Source organism: Meles meles, chromosome 12 (assembly GCF_922984935.1).
Source record: "Meles meles chromosome 12, mMelMel3.1 paternal haplotype, whole genome shotgun sequence".
NCBI lineage: Eukaryota > Metazoa > Chordata > Mammalia > Carnivora > Mustelidae > Meles > Meles meles.
In genome coordinates, this window is record NC_060077.1 from 31,696,509 (window position 1) to 31,713,967 (window position 17,459).

The window sequence follows — 17,459 nt, forward strand, 5'->3', positions numbered from 1 at the left end:
GGTGAGGATACCAGGCAGCAAAGGAGATTGCAGGTAGGGCAGAGGCTCGCGGGTGGTGCACGGCTCAGCCAGCCCTGGACACTGAACCATAGCTGTTCCAAACGCCTCCAGGCCCAGGCTCCTTTGCCCTCTGCCCTTCTGCTGGTTCCTTTCCTTCTGCCTGGGTCTCCCCGCCCCTGAGAAGATCCCACATGTAAACATGTAGGCCAACCCCGAGGCAGGCGTGTGATGTCCCGCATGTTCTGGTGTCAAATGAAGCCGAGCTGCCCCCACAGTTGCCTAGGCCTTTTCTGCTCATCCACCCTACTTGGCCTCACCAGTCTTTTTGAAACTACTTTTCGTTTTTGTCATGGTGTTGGTGCAGTCACGCAAGGGCTGGGCCTGCACGTGCCTTTGCTTTCAGGAGCCGTTGTCAGATGGTCTCATCTGGCTGAAGAGACGTCTCATCTTACATTTGTTGAAAGTGAAAGTGAAATGCTATGCTGAATTCATTATCCTGACCTTTTTCAGGTCAGAACACGTTTGGGGCCATCAGCAAAAACTCAAGTCGGGAAAGCCAAGATGTTCAGGGGTGTCTGGAGCCCTCACACTGCAACGGGGCCCCAGCAGTTCCCTGCGCTGTCTCTCTCAGATGGGGGGTGGGGAGGCACTTGGCCTGTGCTTGCTGGGCCGGTTTGACCCTGGCTTGCCATATGCAATGAGTAGATGGACTTGAGCCAGTGCTCCTGAGCACGTTAGCACTTCTGAGGCCATTGTGGGGGCAGCACGGGATGGAGAGCCCCTGCTTTACCTCGAGCAGCTCAGCTTTTGGGGGTTTTATTTTTAACATAGTGGGCTTCTATGCAGTGTGTTTAAAGCAAGTCTTACTTGGTATAACAGTTCCAAGTCCATAGGCCCACCATGGTCATGTTTGTTCGTGTAGCCAGTGACCACGTGCTCCCCTTGTACTGTTCCAAGTCCATAGGCCCACCATGGTCATGTTTGTTCGTGTAGCCAGTGACCACGTGCTCCCCTTGTACTGTGCCTGGCCCTAGTTCAGGATCACACTGTTCCTTGTGTCCCCAGAGACCTGGATCTGAATCCTGCCAAGACTGTCACCACAGGGTAACCCCCGGAAAGGGCTCCTTCCAGGCCTCTCATGGGGCTCCTGCACTGGACAGGCCTGGGGTGATTCCTCCGTAAGCTTACCTAGCAGAGGACACCCCCTGTTCTGACAGTGAGGATGGGAAGGAGAGGGTGACATGGCCCCTGGGTTCTTCAGAAGTTGCTTCTCATGCCCACTGAGGGCTCTTCCTCCCCAGAACCTGGTCCTCAGTGTCCTGGCCCACCACAGATCAGAAGTAGTATTTTAGGAAGAAGAGGCAAAGCAGAAGTGCCGGGCAAGAGAGAAAATGGGTAGTCGAGTGAAGACTTCCAGGACCTAACAGAGCCCTACGGGGACATTCCATCTGGGGCAGACACATGCCTGGCACTTTGCAGGTTTCCATTCAGCTCTTGGCTAATGACCTGGAAAGCACGGAGTGTTTTTGGAATGAGAAAAAATATAAAGATAAGATTTTACACGTTTATTGTTAAGCAATACCAGCAGAATTACTTTATGTGTACCAGTTAATTTGTCGATGATGAGTGAAGTATTCCCATTTTAAGAGCAATTTCAAAATTCTCTTTTCCTAAACAACTTAGCAATGCCTGGGCAGCTTTCCCTAGAGCCCTCCTCTCTGTCTCCTTCACCTGGCCATGCTCTGATTGTCTCAGCACGGGCTGGCCTCTAAGCCTGTGGCCCATTTCTCAGCTCCCACCTCAGCACTGTTCTGTCTTGCCCTCCTTTCAACCCACCAGTTCTGCATGATTGGAAAAGGACAGGTTTCGGCCACCCGGGGCCCCTCTGCTAGCCAGAGTCATGCAGGCCTCTCCCCAGGCAGGATGGCTTCCAGCCTTTCAAGAACTGAGTGGGGTTCCCAGGAAGGGTGCTGGGTGAGGATCTGAAACGCCCTGCTGGCTCCTGGGGGGGTTCAGGGCTGTGCTGCTGGAGTGGGGGGTGGGTTCTCTGGGGCTGCAGCTTGGGCTGAGCACGCAGTTGTTGGGGGGGGCAGGGGAGAAGAAAGCTGGGTGACTTGTAGACAGCCTGGGGTCCCAGACGCCTTTCAGAGCAGGGGTGGCTGATTGGTGGCCGCTGAGCTGCCTCTTGATTCTCTGGAGATTCACTACTTTTGATTTGAAAGGGTCCACTCTGTGCCAGATAGTTCCTGGGTACGGTCTCATTTTCAATTTATTCCTCTCCACTTATAGAGGAGGAAACCGAGGCTCAGAGCAGTTAAGAACGTGCCACAGATCTCTTCCAAGCCTGGATTTAGACCCAATCAGTCTGCAGTGAGCCCCAGTCGCCTCTAGAGCTGGGGGAGAACAGCGCCACGCCTCCACTTCAGGAAAGGTTGGGGGGAGCGGTGGGGGGCCAGCTGTAGCCAATGGCTGTTATCCTCTGTCTCCCTCACCCAGACACTGTTCCTAGCCCAGGCTCGAAAGGGGCTTGTTCTCTTCACAGATCCCAGAGATCATCCATTTCTGTTGTGATTTCCTCATGTCCTGGGTGGATGAAGAGAACATCCTTGATGTCTACCGGCTGGCGGAGCTGTTTGACTTGAGCCGTCTGACTGAGCAGCTGGACACCTACATCCTCAAAAACTTTGTAGCCTTCTCGCGGACTGACAAGTACCGCCAGCTTCCCCTGGAGAAGGTCTACTCCCTCCTCAGCAGCAACCGCCTGGAGGTCTCCTGCGAGACCGAGGTGTACGAGGGCGCCCTGCTCTACCATTACACGCTGGAGCAGGTGCAGGCCGACCAGATCTCGCTGCACGAGCCCCCTAAGCTCCTGGAGACAGTGCGCTTTCCCCTGATGGAAGCTGAGGTCCTCCAGCGGCTGCACGACAAGCTGGACCCCAGCCCGCTGAGGGACACGGTGGCCAGTGCGCTCATGTACCACCGCAATGAGAGCCTGCAGCCAAGCCTGCAGGGACCTCAGACAGAGCTGCGCTCGGACTTCCAGTGCGTCGTGGGCTTCGGGGGCATTCACTCCACACCGTCCACTGTCCTCAGCGACCAGGCCAAGTACCTGAACCCCCTGCTGGGAGAGTGGAAGCACTTCACCGCCTCCCTGGCCCCCCGCATGTCCAACCAGGGCATCGCAGTGCTCAACAACTTTGTGTACCTGATCGGAGGGGACAACAATGTCCAGGGCTTCCGCGCCGAGTCCCGGTGCTGGAGGTAGGCGAGTGTGCTCAGCTGAGGTTTGGTCTGTGGGTGATGCTGTCGTGCAGGAGTTACAGGCTCTGCAGGCTCTAGAGGCTGCTTGTCGGGGGGTTCTGTGAGGGCTGAGGCACTAGCCTTATAAATTAATCTGTTGCTTGCTGGGGTGCACCGCCTTATAATATAGTCCAGGTTAATTGGAGAGTTCAGCCGTGATGATGCAAGGAAGAAGGCACCAGGCGTGCTTGTTTTCACTCTTGTCTTCTCAAAGCCACTCATTGTGGGTTACACACCTGGCTGTCTTGTGGGGGAGAGGCTAGATTGTGAATGACTGTGCACTTGGACCGACTGGACAGGGATCAGCCTTGGAAGGAGGGGACTGAGTTGCCAGGAGCACTGGGCAGGGCAGCTGCTCCTTCTGTCTTGCCCTCTCCAGCTTTGACATGTCTCATCCCAGGTTCCCTTTGCCCGTCAGCTGTGCTCCGCTCTCTTAACCACAGCCCCTGGTGGAGAGGGGCTTCCTGTCCTCCCTCCCTCTTTTGTAGTATAGTGTCCTCAGCCCAGGGGACCGAAAAAGCCAACAGGCATCAATGAACCTCATGCAAGATTTCATTACCCCTGCCTGCCCTGGCGTCAGTGGTATTGGTGGACTCGGGGTCCCCTTAGGTCTTCTGAGCAGGCAGTTTTCCAAGAGTGGGAGGTGTGATGTACTATGTATGTTTTTTCTATATGTTAGGTCTTTATACACAGTTCGTGGTTTATAGCTTCTAAAACCCTTGGAATTTCCTAAGAGGAGAGCGCTGGTTCTGTCTTTCGCTGTTTAAGAGAGTTATTGTGAGAGTGGCACCTCCAAGCGCCTTCCCTAGGAACTACACTCCGCATTTTAGCATCAAGCGGCCAGAACTTTGAACTCTGTCTGTGACTCTGGAAGCCCCTGAGTGTGAGGGGTTGCTGGTCCCCAGGAGAACCAACCCTGCCCCTTAGAAGGTTGGAATTTTAGTTACGCCCTCTGACATTGGGGAGAGGAGAATGGCCTGTCGTTGAATTAGTTGCCAATGGCCAGTGATTTAATCAAGTGTGCCTATGTAACGAGGCCTTCATAAAAACCCAAAAAGAGAGGGTTGGGAGAGCTTTAGGGTTGGCGACCACCCAGTTTGGAGGTGCTGGGAGAGTGACGCACCGTCCTGGAGGAGGCGTGGAAGCTCCCTGCCCTTTCCCCAGACCTTGCTCTTTGTAGCTCTTTCTATGTGGCTGTTCTGATTTATATCTTTTTATAATAAATGGGTAATCTAGTAAGTGTAATGTTTCTCTGAGTTCTGTAAGCTGCTCTGGCAAATTAATGAAACCCAAGGCAGGGGGTTTTGAGAAGCTCTGATTTATGGCCAGTTGGCCAGAGGCACAACCTGGTGCTTGTGATTGGCATTGTGGGCTGGAGGGGGTCACTGGAACCTCCTATTGGTAGCCGGTAGGTCAGAAGCATAGATGACAGTCTGGGCTTGTGACTAGTGTCTGCAATGGGGACAGTGGGGTAGGGCGGTACCAGCCTGTGGAGTGAGCTATTGTATACTGTGGGATCTGATGCTACCCCCAGGTAGATAGTGTTGGGATTGAGTTGAATTGTAGGACACTTAGTTGGCATCCAGAGAATTGCTTATCGGTGTGGAGAAAATGTCATGCTCCCCACCCCAATACACACATTGGAATTGAGTGAAGGAACCCAAAAGAGGGGGTTTTGTGGACTGTCCTGGTCTGTAGGATGCTTCTGGCTCTGTCAATCCATTGAGCTATCCATTTTGGGGGGCAGAACAGAGGAATCAGGATAGATCCCCACAGCCTCAGCTACCATTAGGTGTCCAGGGCCCCTCCACTGTACTTTGGTGTGATTTCGTGGGATTTGATGTGTGTGGGAAGTCTCCATCTTTTGCAAGCTGAAAGAAAGCGGGTACTGCAGAGAGAGAGAGTGCCATCTGCTTCCATGGCTGTGAGTTAGGTACTGACCAAGTTCACATTCATGTTTCCTTCTTTGGGGATGGGGGTGGGGTCTGGCCTGTCCTTGCCTCTTGGAAGTGAGCATGAGGTGACTGTGAGAAGAGAGCCCCAGCCCCTTCTGCTTTCTGGGCTCCAGGAAGCAATCACCTCTGTTCAACTGAAGAGTCCCAAAGCTTGGCAGGTCAGCTGCAGTTAAACACAGGACAGGCTGAGTTCAGAAAGGAGGAAACAATATGTTCATTTTCTCCCTAACCAAATACCCTCCACAGTGGGTGTGGCAGCACCAGGTTCAGCCTTCCCTTGAAAAGCCTCAAAGCTGCTTTTTTAGGGGCCTCTTTCCGCATTGGGAGGGCCAAAGCCAGACCTCCCTGCTGAGAGCAACCCACAGACCTGCAAAACAGATCTCTCCAGGGTGTTGTGGTTACCAGTCCTTATCATACAACGGGGTGGTTGTGTGCCCACAGGGAGGCCTTGGGGCTTTCCCACAGTGGGGGAAAGCTGCTGCCTGCCCTTGGTCTGCCCTTTTACTGACTTGCTATCAGTTTCCCTCAAGACCAGTGTAAATTTCCCAAGCCAAACTCTGGAAAATGCTAGTATCAGCAGCAATGTTTGATAACCACAGCCTCAAACTCCAGTGACAAGGTTGGGTCATCATTGCAGGTGGGGTGGGTGATACCTGCCTGGCAGGGGAGGCACTGTGAAGGGGTTGGGGTGCCGTGTCTGCCTGGGTGGTGGGCAGGACCCTGGGGTCTGTCATCTCTACAGGGTGGGAGTTCCATCAATCTCCTCGTAGACTTTTAAAACTGCTGGATGGATCTTAATTGGAATGGTCTAAGAGTTTGGTTCTTTCCCTTCTCCCATTCCTTAGTTTATGAGCCTTAGATCTACAGACTCTCAGAATACAAGAAGACAAAATTTGCAATTAGGGTTTGCACTTGGGGTGCTAGAGACTTCTCAGGTTATGTCAGAGCATTGGTATCCAGGACCTGCATGTAAGAAGTCAGCTGTCTTGGAGCAAATTGTATTGTACTTCCCCCTACTTTTCAAAGTCTATGTTACTCCACTTTGCTCTTGTGAAAGACCTACATTAGTGCCTGTTTTCGCTAACCAGTAGAATTCCAAAGAGGATTTTCGCTTTTACAAAAAGAAGATTAAAAGCGAAGATAGTGTTCAGCATTGGTTTTGCAGCAAGCCTGTACAGAGGCAACACGCACCCTTGAGGGAGAGTGGGCCCTCCAGGAGCCTTCCCTGGGAACTACAGTCAGCATCTCAGCGTCATGTGGCCAGCGCTTTGAACTCTGTGAGCATCTGTGCTTTGTCTCCATTTCTTTTGTGCCTCTGTTAGCAAGCAGTGACCTAAGGTATCAGAAAGGCCCTGAGAATGGTTATTTTTTGGGTCTGGAAACACTCTCATTTTTTCCCCATGTGAAAGAATTGTATTTGCTTTGTTTTATGCCATTTCAGCTTTTGAAAGGTTTCCAAGGAGCACCCTACTTTCAGATGGGGGACCTGTGTTGACTGTCCACCGCACCCATGGTCTGTTGGACCCTTCTTGGAATAGCAACTTGTTTTCTCTCCCTTAGGCATTTCTGTGGCTCTTCATATTTCAAAATATATTTGTAAAATTTCCTTGATTATAATGGATATCATTAACAGGCATGGGAATGCTTAAGTTGTGGAAACTCAGAAGAAAAATGGTCTGCCTGATTTAACAAAGACCTCAGAGCATTTCTTTTTGACTCTAGCTTGCACTTCTGAGTTTGCAGTAGGGCGATCCAAAATCTGCCTTAAAGTGACTAAAATTGTTTATATCTTTATATAGCTCCTTTTTATTAGGAAAAACATTACTTGAGGATTTATTCCAACGAAGTAGAAAATCCAATAAAATGGGAAATGTGGAATACAGGACACGGTGGAGAGATAAGAAATGAGCACAACTGTGGTTGCATCTTAATCATTGATGTATGGTGTGTGTGTGTGTAGTGTGTTTTGTGTGTGTGTGTGTGTGTCTGAAACCACAAATCCGTATGAATGCATCCAAGGAAGCTGTGAGGGCAGGAGACCAGAAGGAAGCAAGCGGAAGCATCTGGTGGGTCTTATCGCACTCTGGTGGAAGATGCTGACTTGCACTTGACCAGAAATAGGGGTGGGGGAGACACGGACATGAATGAGTGTCATGCACAGGAAAGGCAGTGGGAAGCGCCGATCCCAGTCACTTGGCAGGGCCTCTGTGAGTGCTGAGCCCCTGGAATGGCCTTGCTGCCTGTTTCCAGCTAGACCTTGGACTGGCTCGCCCCGGGGCCCATCCTGGTCTCTCCATGAGAGAGCTCTGCCCTCCCAGCCCCTGCTATCCCGTGGATCATGACTTGTAGGTAGATCACCCTCTTTGTACCTCTACAATTGAAAGAAGCGTGCTTGTCTGGAGTTTCCCTTCGGGTTCCCTGCACTGAGCACCATGCCTGATCCACATTGGGTGGCCAGTGATGACTGAATGATTGTACTGTTAGTAATTTTTGTTTAATTCAATGAGCAGACAGTGCACGATCTGCCCTGAGCTACAGTGAGGTCTAGGAATACAGACTTGAACCAATCCTTTACGAACTCCCTTCCAGTTTGACAAGAACCCTTTTCATGTGCATTGTCCTTTCTGAGTCCTTGTGATAGCTTTCATAGGCAGGCGGCACAGAAACTAAGTGAATGCTGGAGCAGGGAGAACTGATGTCTGCACGCGTCCAGCTGGACCGGAGCAGACCAGCTACCAAACCTGGGTCTCTGTGACCCGTGTGCATGTACGTGCTTTCTCTACTGTTAGCCCCAGCCGCTGAGGCGTCCTGTTTCCTGCCATTCCTGGCTGGCAGGGAGGAGCTGGCTGAAAGGCGCAGGCAAGCAGGAGGAGCCGCAGAGCACATCCCACTCGTGCTTTGGGGCAAAGGTTGAAATCCGTCTGTCCACCAACTGTATATGGCCCCGACCAAAGAAAACTCTGTTCCTTCTCTAATGAGCCAGTTGAAGTTCAGCTCATCCCCTTGGAGTTGGTCTTTCTGTGGAGAAACAAAAACCACTTATCTGAAAGCAGCTATAATTATGCACAAGCTCTTGAGGAAGGAGACTTCAGAAGCAGGCACTCAGAACTGGTACCAGAGTGGACAACCAGGGAAAAAAGGCCAGACTCAGGTTGGTGGGGAGAGTGGACTCTGGGGCTCGGGCTCACAGGGTCCTGGTCACTTAAGGCTCTGTAATCCTCCGTATTCACCCAAATAGCATACCTGCCTGCATGTCCTGCAAAGTGCCAGGCCTGAGGCATGGAGTGGGGCAGGGCTGAGTGCCGGCAAGGCAGGTGTGTAGATTGGCCTGTGAAGGGCCTCAGCTGCTAGGCTAGGTGATTTTGGTATGAGTGGGGGCTTTCTGGTGAGCAAGGTTCGGGTGAGCAGAGGGAGCACGGGCTTCCGTTCAGGACTGGTGAGCAGCCAGCTGGAGAGGGCTAGGAGGCCTTTGCTGTGTGGGTCCAGCATGCCAGAGGACGAAGTGAGGGGTGATGTGGGTCTCCCAGGAAGGCTGCGATTGCGTGGGCTGAGTATGCAAGTGAAGGCCTTCAAAGACTGATGAAGGGCAGAGGACTCTCAGGGCTGTGGGAGGGGGTAGTTGCACAAAGGAGCTCGGAATGAAGCTGCTGCTCGGGGATATGACTTTTTGCAAAGGTTGATGAAGAAAGAAGATGGGCTACTGGCCATGCCTTCCAGGCTCTGTGCTAGAGACACACCCATGTTCAGGCATGTAGTGGCCTGCTGGTGTGGTTGTAGATGGGCATGTGCTGGTGTGTTGGGGCAGCTGGGGGGTGGCGGGTTCAGGATACAGTGGTGGAACAGAAGGTGTGGGCCTGCTGGACAAACTTTCTGGCCTATCAATGATGCACTGCCCTCGTGTTCCCTCAAAAGGTATGACCCAAGGCACAACCGCTGGTTCCAGATCCAGTCGCTGCAGCAGGAACACGCTGACCTGTGTGTGTGTGTGGTGGGCAGGTACATCTATGCGGTGGCGGGCCGTGACTACCATAATGATCTGAGTGCCGTGGAACGTTACGATCCCGCCACCAACTCCTGGGCTTACGTGGCTCCGCTCAAGAGGGAGGTAAGGAAACCCCTCCCAGAGGGGCCTTTTCCTGCCCTCTTTCCTTCTAGGGTGTGCAGAGAGAGTGGATGGCCAAGCTGGGGAACCAGAACTAGTGGGTACCTCCAAAGACTCTGCATTGTGATTGGGGCAGGGCACCCCTGGAGTTCAGCCAGCCTCCTAGGGAGAACCTCAGCAAGTGCACACCAGATCCTGTTTCCGGAATTTATTCCCATCTTGGTCTCGCCACCTTGATCCCAGGAAGCTGCTTTATTTTTTCTTAGAGATTTTATTTGAGGGCTCTTGGGTGGCTTAGTGGGTTAATAGGCCTCTGCCTTCGGCTCAGGTCATGATCTCGGGATCCTGGGATTGAGCCCCGCATCAGGCTCTCTGCTCAGAGGGGAGCCTACTTCCTCCTCTCACCCTCTCTGCCTGCCTATCTGTCTACTTGTGATCTCTGTCAAATAAATAAATAAAATCTTTAAAAAAAAATAAAGATTTTATTTGAGAGAGAATCTGAAGCAGACTCCCTGATCGTGGAGCCCGAAATGGGGCTGGATCCTATGACTGCGAGATCAGGACCTGAGCTGACACCAAGAGCTGGAGGTTCTACTGACTGAGCCACCCAGGCACTCCCCGACCCCCTGAGGAAGCTACTTTAATCCTGCAGTTCAAATGTCGACAAAAACCTTCCCCTTGTCTGTCCCTCAGCATAGTTGAGCTGGTCTGAAGTGTGCTCAAAGATGTTTTTAGACATTTAGGAGGGACACTGTGATAGAGGAGGGCATGGGAGTCTCCGACTTCAAGGGCTTCCTGGAGGGTGGGTCCTTTGAAAAGGCCAAAACACCAGTTTAGAAGTTGTATTTCACATTTGTTTGCTTGTTTTTAAAGATCATGTGTATCCAGGGGTATCCCTGGGCACTCTAGAGGCAGAGGATGGCATGGGGACACATGTGGGGCAGTTGTCCAGGCTCTGCCACAAGATCTCCTGCCTTTTTTTTTTTTTTAAAGAGTTTATTTACTTATTTGACAGATGGAGATCACAGGTAGGCAGAGAGGCAAGCAGAGAGAGAGGGGGGAAGCAGGCTTCCCGCTGAGCAGAGAGCCCAATGCAGGGCTTGATCTCAGTATCCCGGGATCATGACCTGAGCCGAAGGCAGGCGCTTTAACCCACTGAGCCACCCAGGCACCCCGATCTCCTACCTTTCTGAACTTCTTTCCACACCTCCTCTTATCTCTGTCCCCTCTCCAATCCCCCAAAGGCTGTAGTCTTTGACCTCAGGGGGCTGAGGTCTCCCTGATGGGTCCAGCTCTTCCCCATGGCCCGCAAGGGCTCTGAGGCTGGGGGTCTCCTCCCAGGCAGGGAAAGCTGGCCTGCTCCTTGCTCCTCCACTTCCCTGGGGAAGGAAGTGCCTCTAGTGGGGTATTCCCTCCCCTCATTCTGGAGAAAGGAAGAGATTTTGCATGGATAAGATCAGAGGGTCCTTGAGACCTGATGGACCCCTGAATTCTCTTCCAGAAAGGAATGAGTAGGAATGGAGGCTGTTGGGCTCCAGAGGTTCTTTGTCTGGAAACTGCAGTTCTCCGATGTGGCCACAGAGGGGCAGCCTCGGCGTTCAACAGGGTTCTCCCCTGTCAATGTTACTTCTTTCTTACCATTCATTTGTTCAGCTACTATTTATTAAGCACCTACCATATACCAATCCCCAGTGGTGTTAAAAGATGAGAAAAGTACCCGTTCAGACCATGGTGTTCACAGCCTAATAGAGAGACCACTCTTTTTTTTTTTTTTTTTAAGATTTTATTTATTTATCTGACAGAAAAAGACACGGCAAGAGATGGAGCACAAGCAGGGGGAGCAGCAGAGGGAGAGGGAGAAGCAGAGTCCCCGCTGAGCAGGGAGCCAGACACAGGGCTTGATGCCAGGACTCCGGGATCACGACCTGAGCCGAAGGCAGATGCTTAATGACTGAGCCACCCAGGCGCCCCAGAGAGACCACTCTTAACCACTAAACAAATCAGTAAAGTAATTGTTAATTGTGCTAAGTGTGGTGAAGGAAATCGAGAGGCTTAAGCTCAGCATTGTCCCGGGAGGGGGGGTCTGGCCTAATCTGAAAAGGACTAATCTGAAAAGACTTGGGCAGGGGGCATCTGAAGAAAAGTTGATTAGACTAAGGTCTAACGGAAGCAGCTGCTGGGAGAGGGAAGGAGTTCCCAGGTCAGGAGGGGGCATTCCCAATCTGAGAAAGAGGGATGGCATGAGGAGGCATTATGAAGAGACAAGGATGGAGCAGAGCAGCTCCTGAGCCCCTGGGTGGTCCAGGTGGGGTGACAGTGGCTTGTCTTAGGGTAGAGGCTGTGGGGAAGGAGAGAGCTGGGCAGGTTCAAGGCATAGTTTGGAGGTAAACTGATGGATCAGATGTTAGAGAATGAAAGGGGAGATCATGGAAGACGCCCAGGCTCCAGGTTTGAGCACATGGGTGGATGGCTAAACTGCTGACCAACAGGACAGATGGGTTTGGGAATGAAAAAGAAAAGGAAGGGTTCCCTGTAGATCATGATAAATATTCCAGTGGGAAATGTCAGTTTGACATTAAAAGTCAAGCTCAGGGGAGTGGTCAGGCAGGAGATAGAAATGTGAAGGATTTATCTGGACATGATGGTATGCTGGCCATGGGAGCAGTTGTGATCAGCTCAGAGGAACAGAGACAAGAAGAAGGTTGTGGGGGGGCATCCAGGGAGGGAAACCTGTCAGAGAGAGGCCCTGTGAGCAGAGGGGGCCCTGGAGAAGGGAGGTGTGTAGCCCATGTTGCTGTCTTAGAACCCACAGTCAGACATAGCAAATGACTGAAAATGGAAAGGTCTGTTACACAGCCTCATCCGTTTGTCACTTCTCTTACCTATTTCTTAGGGACCCACGTAATGCTGAGTCCCACCAGTGTGGCATTGCTGATGTGCCCCCAACAGACCATGAACTCCCTGTCCCAGCAGCAAGTGGAGTGCTGCCTGCCTGTGGTCCAGGGGAGAAAACTGGGACCTCTGCAGGGAACTCTTCTCACTTAAAAACCTCCCCAGAGAACTCACACTTCTGGGAAGATAGAGTAGATGTATTCCTCCTAATTCTTGCTAAGTACAACTCAAAACTCTGGACATACACATAAAAAAAAAAAACCCTTAAGCCTCAGAATGGTTGAGAGAAGGCAGTCCAGCTAGGGGTCTCAGGAACTGAGAAACAACACCGTACAGTTATGTGTTCCCTGGATTTCCTTTTTGCCTCATATATCTCAGACTTAAAGTGAAGAGGTTCATAGGCAGTAGCACCAATGGGAGGCAAACTTTAGTGAACGTATAAAAACTGAAATCCTCACTGTGGTCTCTCACGTGGACTCACACTGGCTTGTGCTCTCTCTCTCTCTCTCTCTCTCAAATAAATCTTTATTTGACACAGAGACAGCGAGAGAGGGAACACAAGCAGGGGGAGGGAGAGAGGGAGAAGCAGGCTTCCCGCAAAGCAGAGAGCCTGATGTGGGGCTTGATCCCAGAATTCTGGGATCATGGGATCATGACCTGAGCCTAAGGCAGACGCTTAACGACTGAGCCACTCAGGCGCCCCTAAATAAAATTTTAAAAAATAAAAAATAGAAAGGAATAAAGTGGGAAGAATCGGTCTACCTGATTTCAAGACTTAACTACATGGCTGCAGTAGTCACAACTGTGGTGTTGGGAGAGGGTTAGGCATGGGTCAGTGCAGCAGCAAGGAGAACCCGCACAAATGGGCCCACCTGATTTCTGACAAAGGTGCAAAAGCAGATGAATGGAGAAAAGATAACTTTTCAACAAATTATATGAGAGCAGTTGGGATCTGTAAGCAAAGAAGATGAACATTGACCAAGTCTCATACTTTATAAAAAAATTAACTCAAAGTGGTTTGTGGGCTTAGGTGTAAAATGTAAATCTATATAGTACTTAGGGGGAAAAAAGAAGAAAATTTTTGGGATCTAGGACTGGGCAGCAAGTACTTAGATTTGACCCCCAAAGCATGAGTCATAAAAAGAAAAATCGGTAAATGGGACTTGTCATCACAACTCTGGAGGGGGGATATCAGATGGCAGATAAGCACATGAGAAGATGTTCGATGTCATTAGCCATTAGAGAAGCCCACCTGTCAGAATGGCTAATATAAAAACCAGTGGCACAGCCCGTGCTGGCGGGACTGCAGAGCTGATGGGACTATAAAATGGCGTGGCTACCCTGGGAAAGAATTTCACAATGTCTTTAAATAGTTAACTTCCGGGCTGCCTGGGTGGCTCAGTGGGTTAAAGCCTCTGCGTTCAGCTCAGGTCATGATCCCAGGGTCCTGGGATTGAGCCCTGCATAGGGCTCTCTGCTCAGCAGGGAACCTGCTTCCCCCTCTCTCTCTGCCTGCCTCTCTGCCTGCCTCTCTGCCTGCTTGTGATCTCTGTCAAATAAATAAATAAAATCTTTAAAAAAAAAAATAGTTAACTTCCAACTACCATGCAACCCAGCAGCTGCCATCCTGAGCGTTTATCCCAGAAAAATGAAAACTCCGTATACAAACAGCCAAAAAATGGAAACAAATCCAATGTCCTTCAGCAGGTGAACGGCTAAGCAAACTGTAGCAGATATGCAGCATGGAATTCTACTCAGCAATAAAAACGAACTCTGGACACATATAAGCAAGTCTAGATGAACCTGAGGTAGCACAGCAAGCCTGTTTCAAAGGTTATGTGCTGTGTGATTCCATTCATATGACACTCTTGAAATGACAGAATTATAGAAATGGAGAAACAGATTGGTGATGGACAGGGATTAAAGAGGGGGCTCGGGACAGGGGGATGTGGGTGTGATTACAAACAGGCAACAGGAGGGATCCTAGTGGAGATGGAAGTGTCCTGTGTCCTGACTGGGTCAGCGTCAGCATCCTGGCTGTGCTACTGTGCTGGAGTTGTACTGGCTGTGACTGGGGAGCCTGGGTAAAAAGTACATGGCTTCTGTATTTTCTTACAACTACGTGTGAATCTACACTTACTTCAAAATGAAAAATTTAATTAAAAACAAACAAACCAACCCAAGGGACGCCTGGGTGGTTCAGTTGGTTAAGCGTCTGCTTTTGACTCAGGTCATGATCCCGGGGTCCTGGGATTAAGTCCTGTTTCAGGCTCCCTGCTCAGCGGGGAACCTGCCTTTTCCTCTGCTTGTGGGTGCTCTCTCTCTCTGTGTCAAGTAAATAAATAAAATCTTAATGGAAAAAAAAAAAAACAAACAAAAACCCAAACTACCAAAACCTCCCCATGTCCCCAGCATTGATAAGAGAAGACTCAGGCCTTGGTTTATGTCCTGCCCACTGCTCTGTCCCCTGTACCACTCCAGCCCTCTGCTGTGTCACCACACAGCCTCAGGGTTAGTGGCTGCCTCTGAAACACGAACCTTGGAGCCTCCATGCCCATGGGGTTCCTCTGCCCCCAAAACACACAATGCCCTGCCTTGGGGGCAACGGGCCCAGCATGAAGGCCTTGCTCGGGGTGGGTTGAGCAAGTGAGTATGAGAGAGGAGGTCCTGGATGCAGTAGGGACCGGTGTGAAGGGTCAAGGTGGCAGGGCAGGGAGGGAATCCCCTCCCAGGGTGCATGCCCAGGTCTGAGGACCAAAATCAAAAGGGTGGTGTATTTTCTTCTTTCGCACATAACCATCACTAAAATGGCGTTGTTCTTTGTGTTCGATTTTGCATCTCATTTTCTTCCTCACCATATGGTTAGATATTATTTGTGAATGATTTTGAAAGTGGGGTCAGCAGGCCTGGAGAACTGGCTGGTCATTGGGAGTGGGGGAGGGGTGGAGGCCACTGAGGGCGGGTCAGGTATTCACGGAAGTGCGGTCTCCTCTGGTGACTGGCTCTAACAGCTGGGCTTTGATTGCTTTGAGCACCGCCCCCCCAGTCCGCCACCCCATGCAGATGTCTCCTTGAGGGGTGAGGGAAAGACAGACAAAGATTCTGTTCTCCCCCTTGTAGAAGCTCAGAGTCACCTCTGGGTCCCTAGACTTGTTCCCTATTGGGGTAAAGTCAGGCTGGGTGACTCAGACCAAATCAGGGAGGGTTCTCAGCAGAATGTGAGGTGGAAGTTGGGGACACCACAAGGGATGGGGTTTGAGTGAGGGCCCCTAGCTGCCTTCTGTCATAGCCCTCTTGCCCCCTTCCCACGCACTCCCGGTTCTCTTGGTGGCAGGTGTATGCCCATGCGGGCGCCACACTGGAGGGGAAGATGTACGTCACGTGCGGCCGCAGGGGGGACGACTACCTGAAGGAGACGCACTGCTATGACCCCGACAGCAACACATGGCACAGCCTGGCTGATGGGCCTGTGCGGCGGGCCTGGCACGGCATGGCCACGCTCCTGGACAAGTTGTACGTGATTGGGGGCAGCAACAATGATGCCGGCTACCGGAGGGATGTGCACCAGGTGAGCAGAGCTGGGCCGCCCACACACACGCTCTTCCCATGCCTTCGAGTTGTTTCAGATGCAGGGTGAATTGCAACGTATATACCGCCTTATTAAATAGGCTTTATTTTTTATAGCAGTTCTAGGTTCCCAGCAAAATTGAACAGAAGGTGCAGAGACTTGCCATATGTCCCCATCCCTGCACTCGTGGTCTCCCCCACCATCATCATCCCTCACCAGCGGGGCATTTGTTCCAACCCATGAACCCACCGTGACACGTTCTACCCCCGACCCGCTGTTTAAGGGTTCACTCTTGGGTGGTGTACATTCTCTGGCTTTGGACCAATGACATGTATCCACCAGTATAGTATCAGACAGGGTACTTTGATTCGTTTTCATTATTAAAAAACATTAACTATAAAGTTAGTATGACTGCATTGCAGATCCTTTGAATAGTGCATAAGGCTGAGAAAAAGCACCCACAATCCCACTCAGTGGCACTGTTTTTTAGTCCTGCCTGTGCATGGTTTCCACCTAATTGTAGGTAAAGAGCACGCCATTCTGCTGCTGGCTGAAGCCTGTTGTGGCTGTTTTCCAGTTTAATATTCAGTTTCCATAGCCACTGCCCACTTCAGTGGCCATGCAGAATTTTGTCACTTTGGTGTGTCATTTGGTTTGGTCCGAGTAACAAAAGTTCTGCTCTGTAGTGCATTTCAGGATTTTGGATTGTTTTCTTAGGTGAGAGCTCTGCTTCTCAAAGTGTGATCCCAGACCAGCAGCATCTGTATCCCTGGGAATGTGTTAGAAATGCAGGTTCTCAGGTCCCACCCCAGACCCACTGAATTGGAAGCTGCAGGGCCGGGACTCAGCCATCTGTTTTAACAGGCCCCAAGTGGTGAGAACCCTTGGGCTCTCGTGGGTCGCTTTCCTATTGCTGCCATGACAAATCACCACCAACTTAATAACTTGAAACAATATTAGTGTATTCTTACAGTTTGTAGGTCCTAAGTCTGATGTGGTCTCACTCGGCTAAAATCCAGGTGTCCTCAGGGCATCTGTCCTTTTTGGGGCCCTACGGGAGAATCTGACTCCTTGTTCACTCAGGTTATCAGAATTCAGTTCCCTGTGTGTGTGGAGCTAAGGTCCCTGTTTCTTTGCTGGCTGTCGGGTAAAGGCCCTTCTTGGCTTCTCGAGGCCTCTGCATTCCTGGTGGGGCTGCTTCGTCCTCAGCCAGCAATGGCAGGTTGTCCTTCCGACTTCTCTTCCCTCCTGGTAGACTTTCCCCCTCTGCTTTCAGGGACTTTGCAATTAGGTACACCCGGCAAGTCCAGAATCACCTTCCCACCTTGAGGTCCATACCCCAAAGCATGTCTACAGAGTCCCTTTTGCCATGTAAAGTAACACAGGGTTTAGAGATCTAGGGCATGAACTTCTTTGGGGGGTCATTTTTCTGCTGACCACAGATGGAGAACCAAAGGTACTTATTCAGCCAAAAAGATGAGATTTTTTGTGGCTCTTAAAGCTACTGTCAAACAGCTTTCCCAGATTATCAGACAAACGTACAGACCGGTGGCTTCCTTACGTAGTTATCAGCAATGGGTCTCGTGGTTTTTCTTCCTCCAGTGGCTGATAGTTGTCAGGGACAAATTTAACCTGTCTTTTG

General features: G+C 51.0%; 1 protein-coding gene across 2 annotated transcripts in view; it reads left to right on the top strand.

Moving 5' to 3' along the window:
- KLHL22 (kelch like family member 22) overlaps positions 1-17,459 on the top strand; it is a 35,326-nt gene that overhangs the window by 16,456 nt on the left and 1,411 nt on the right. For both annotated transcript variants that reach the window (XM_046025408.1, XM_046025407.1), the window contains exons 4-6: positions 2,543-3,261; positions 9,168-9,360; positions 15,584-15,817. In XM_046025408.1, coding sequence (XP_045881364.1) covers positions 2,543-3,261; positions 9,168-9,360; positions 15,584-15,817 — 1,146 coding nt within the window. The remainder of the gene's footprint in view (positions 1-2,542; positions 3,262-9,167; positions 9,361-15,583; positions 15,818-17,459) is intronic.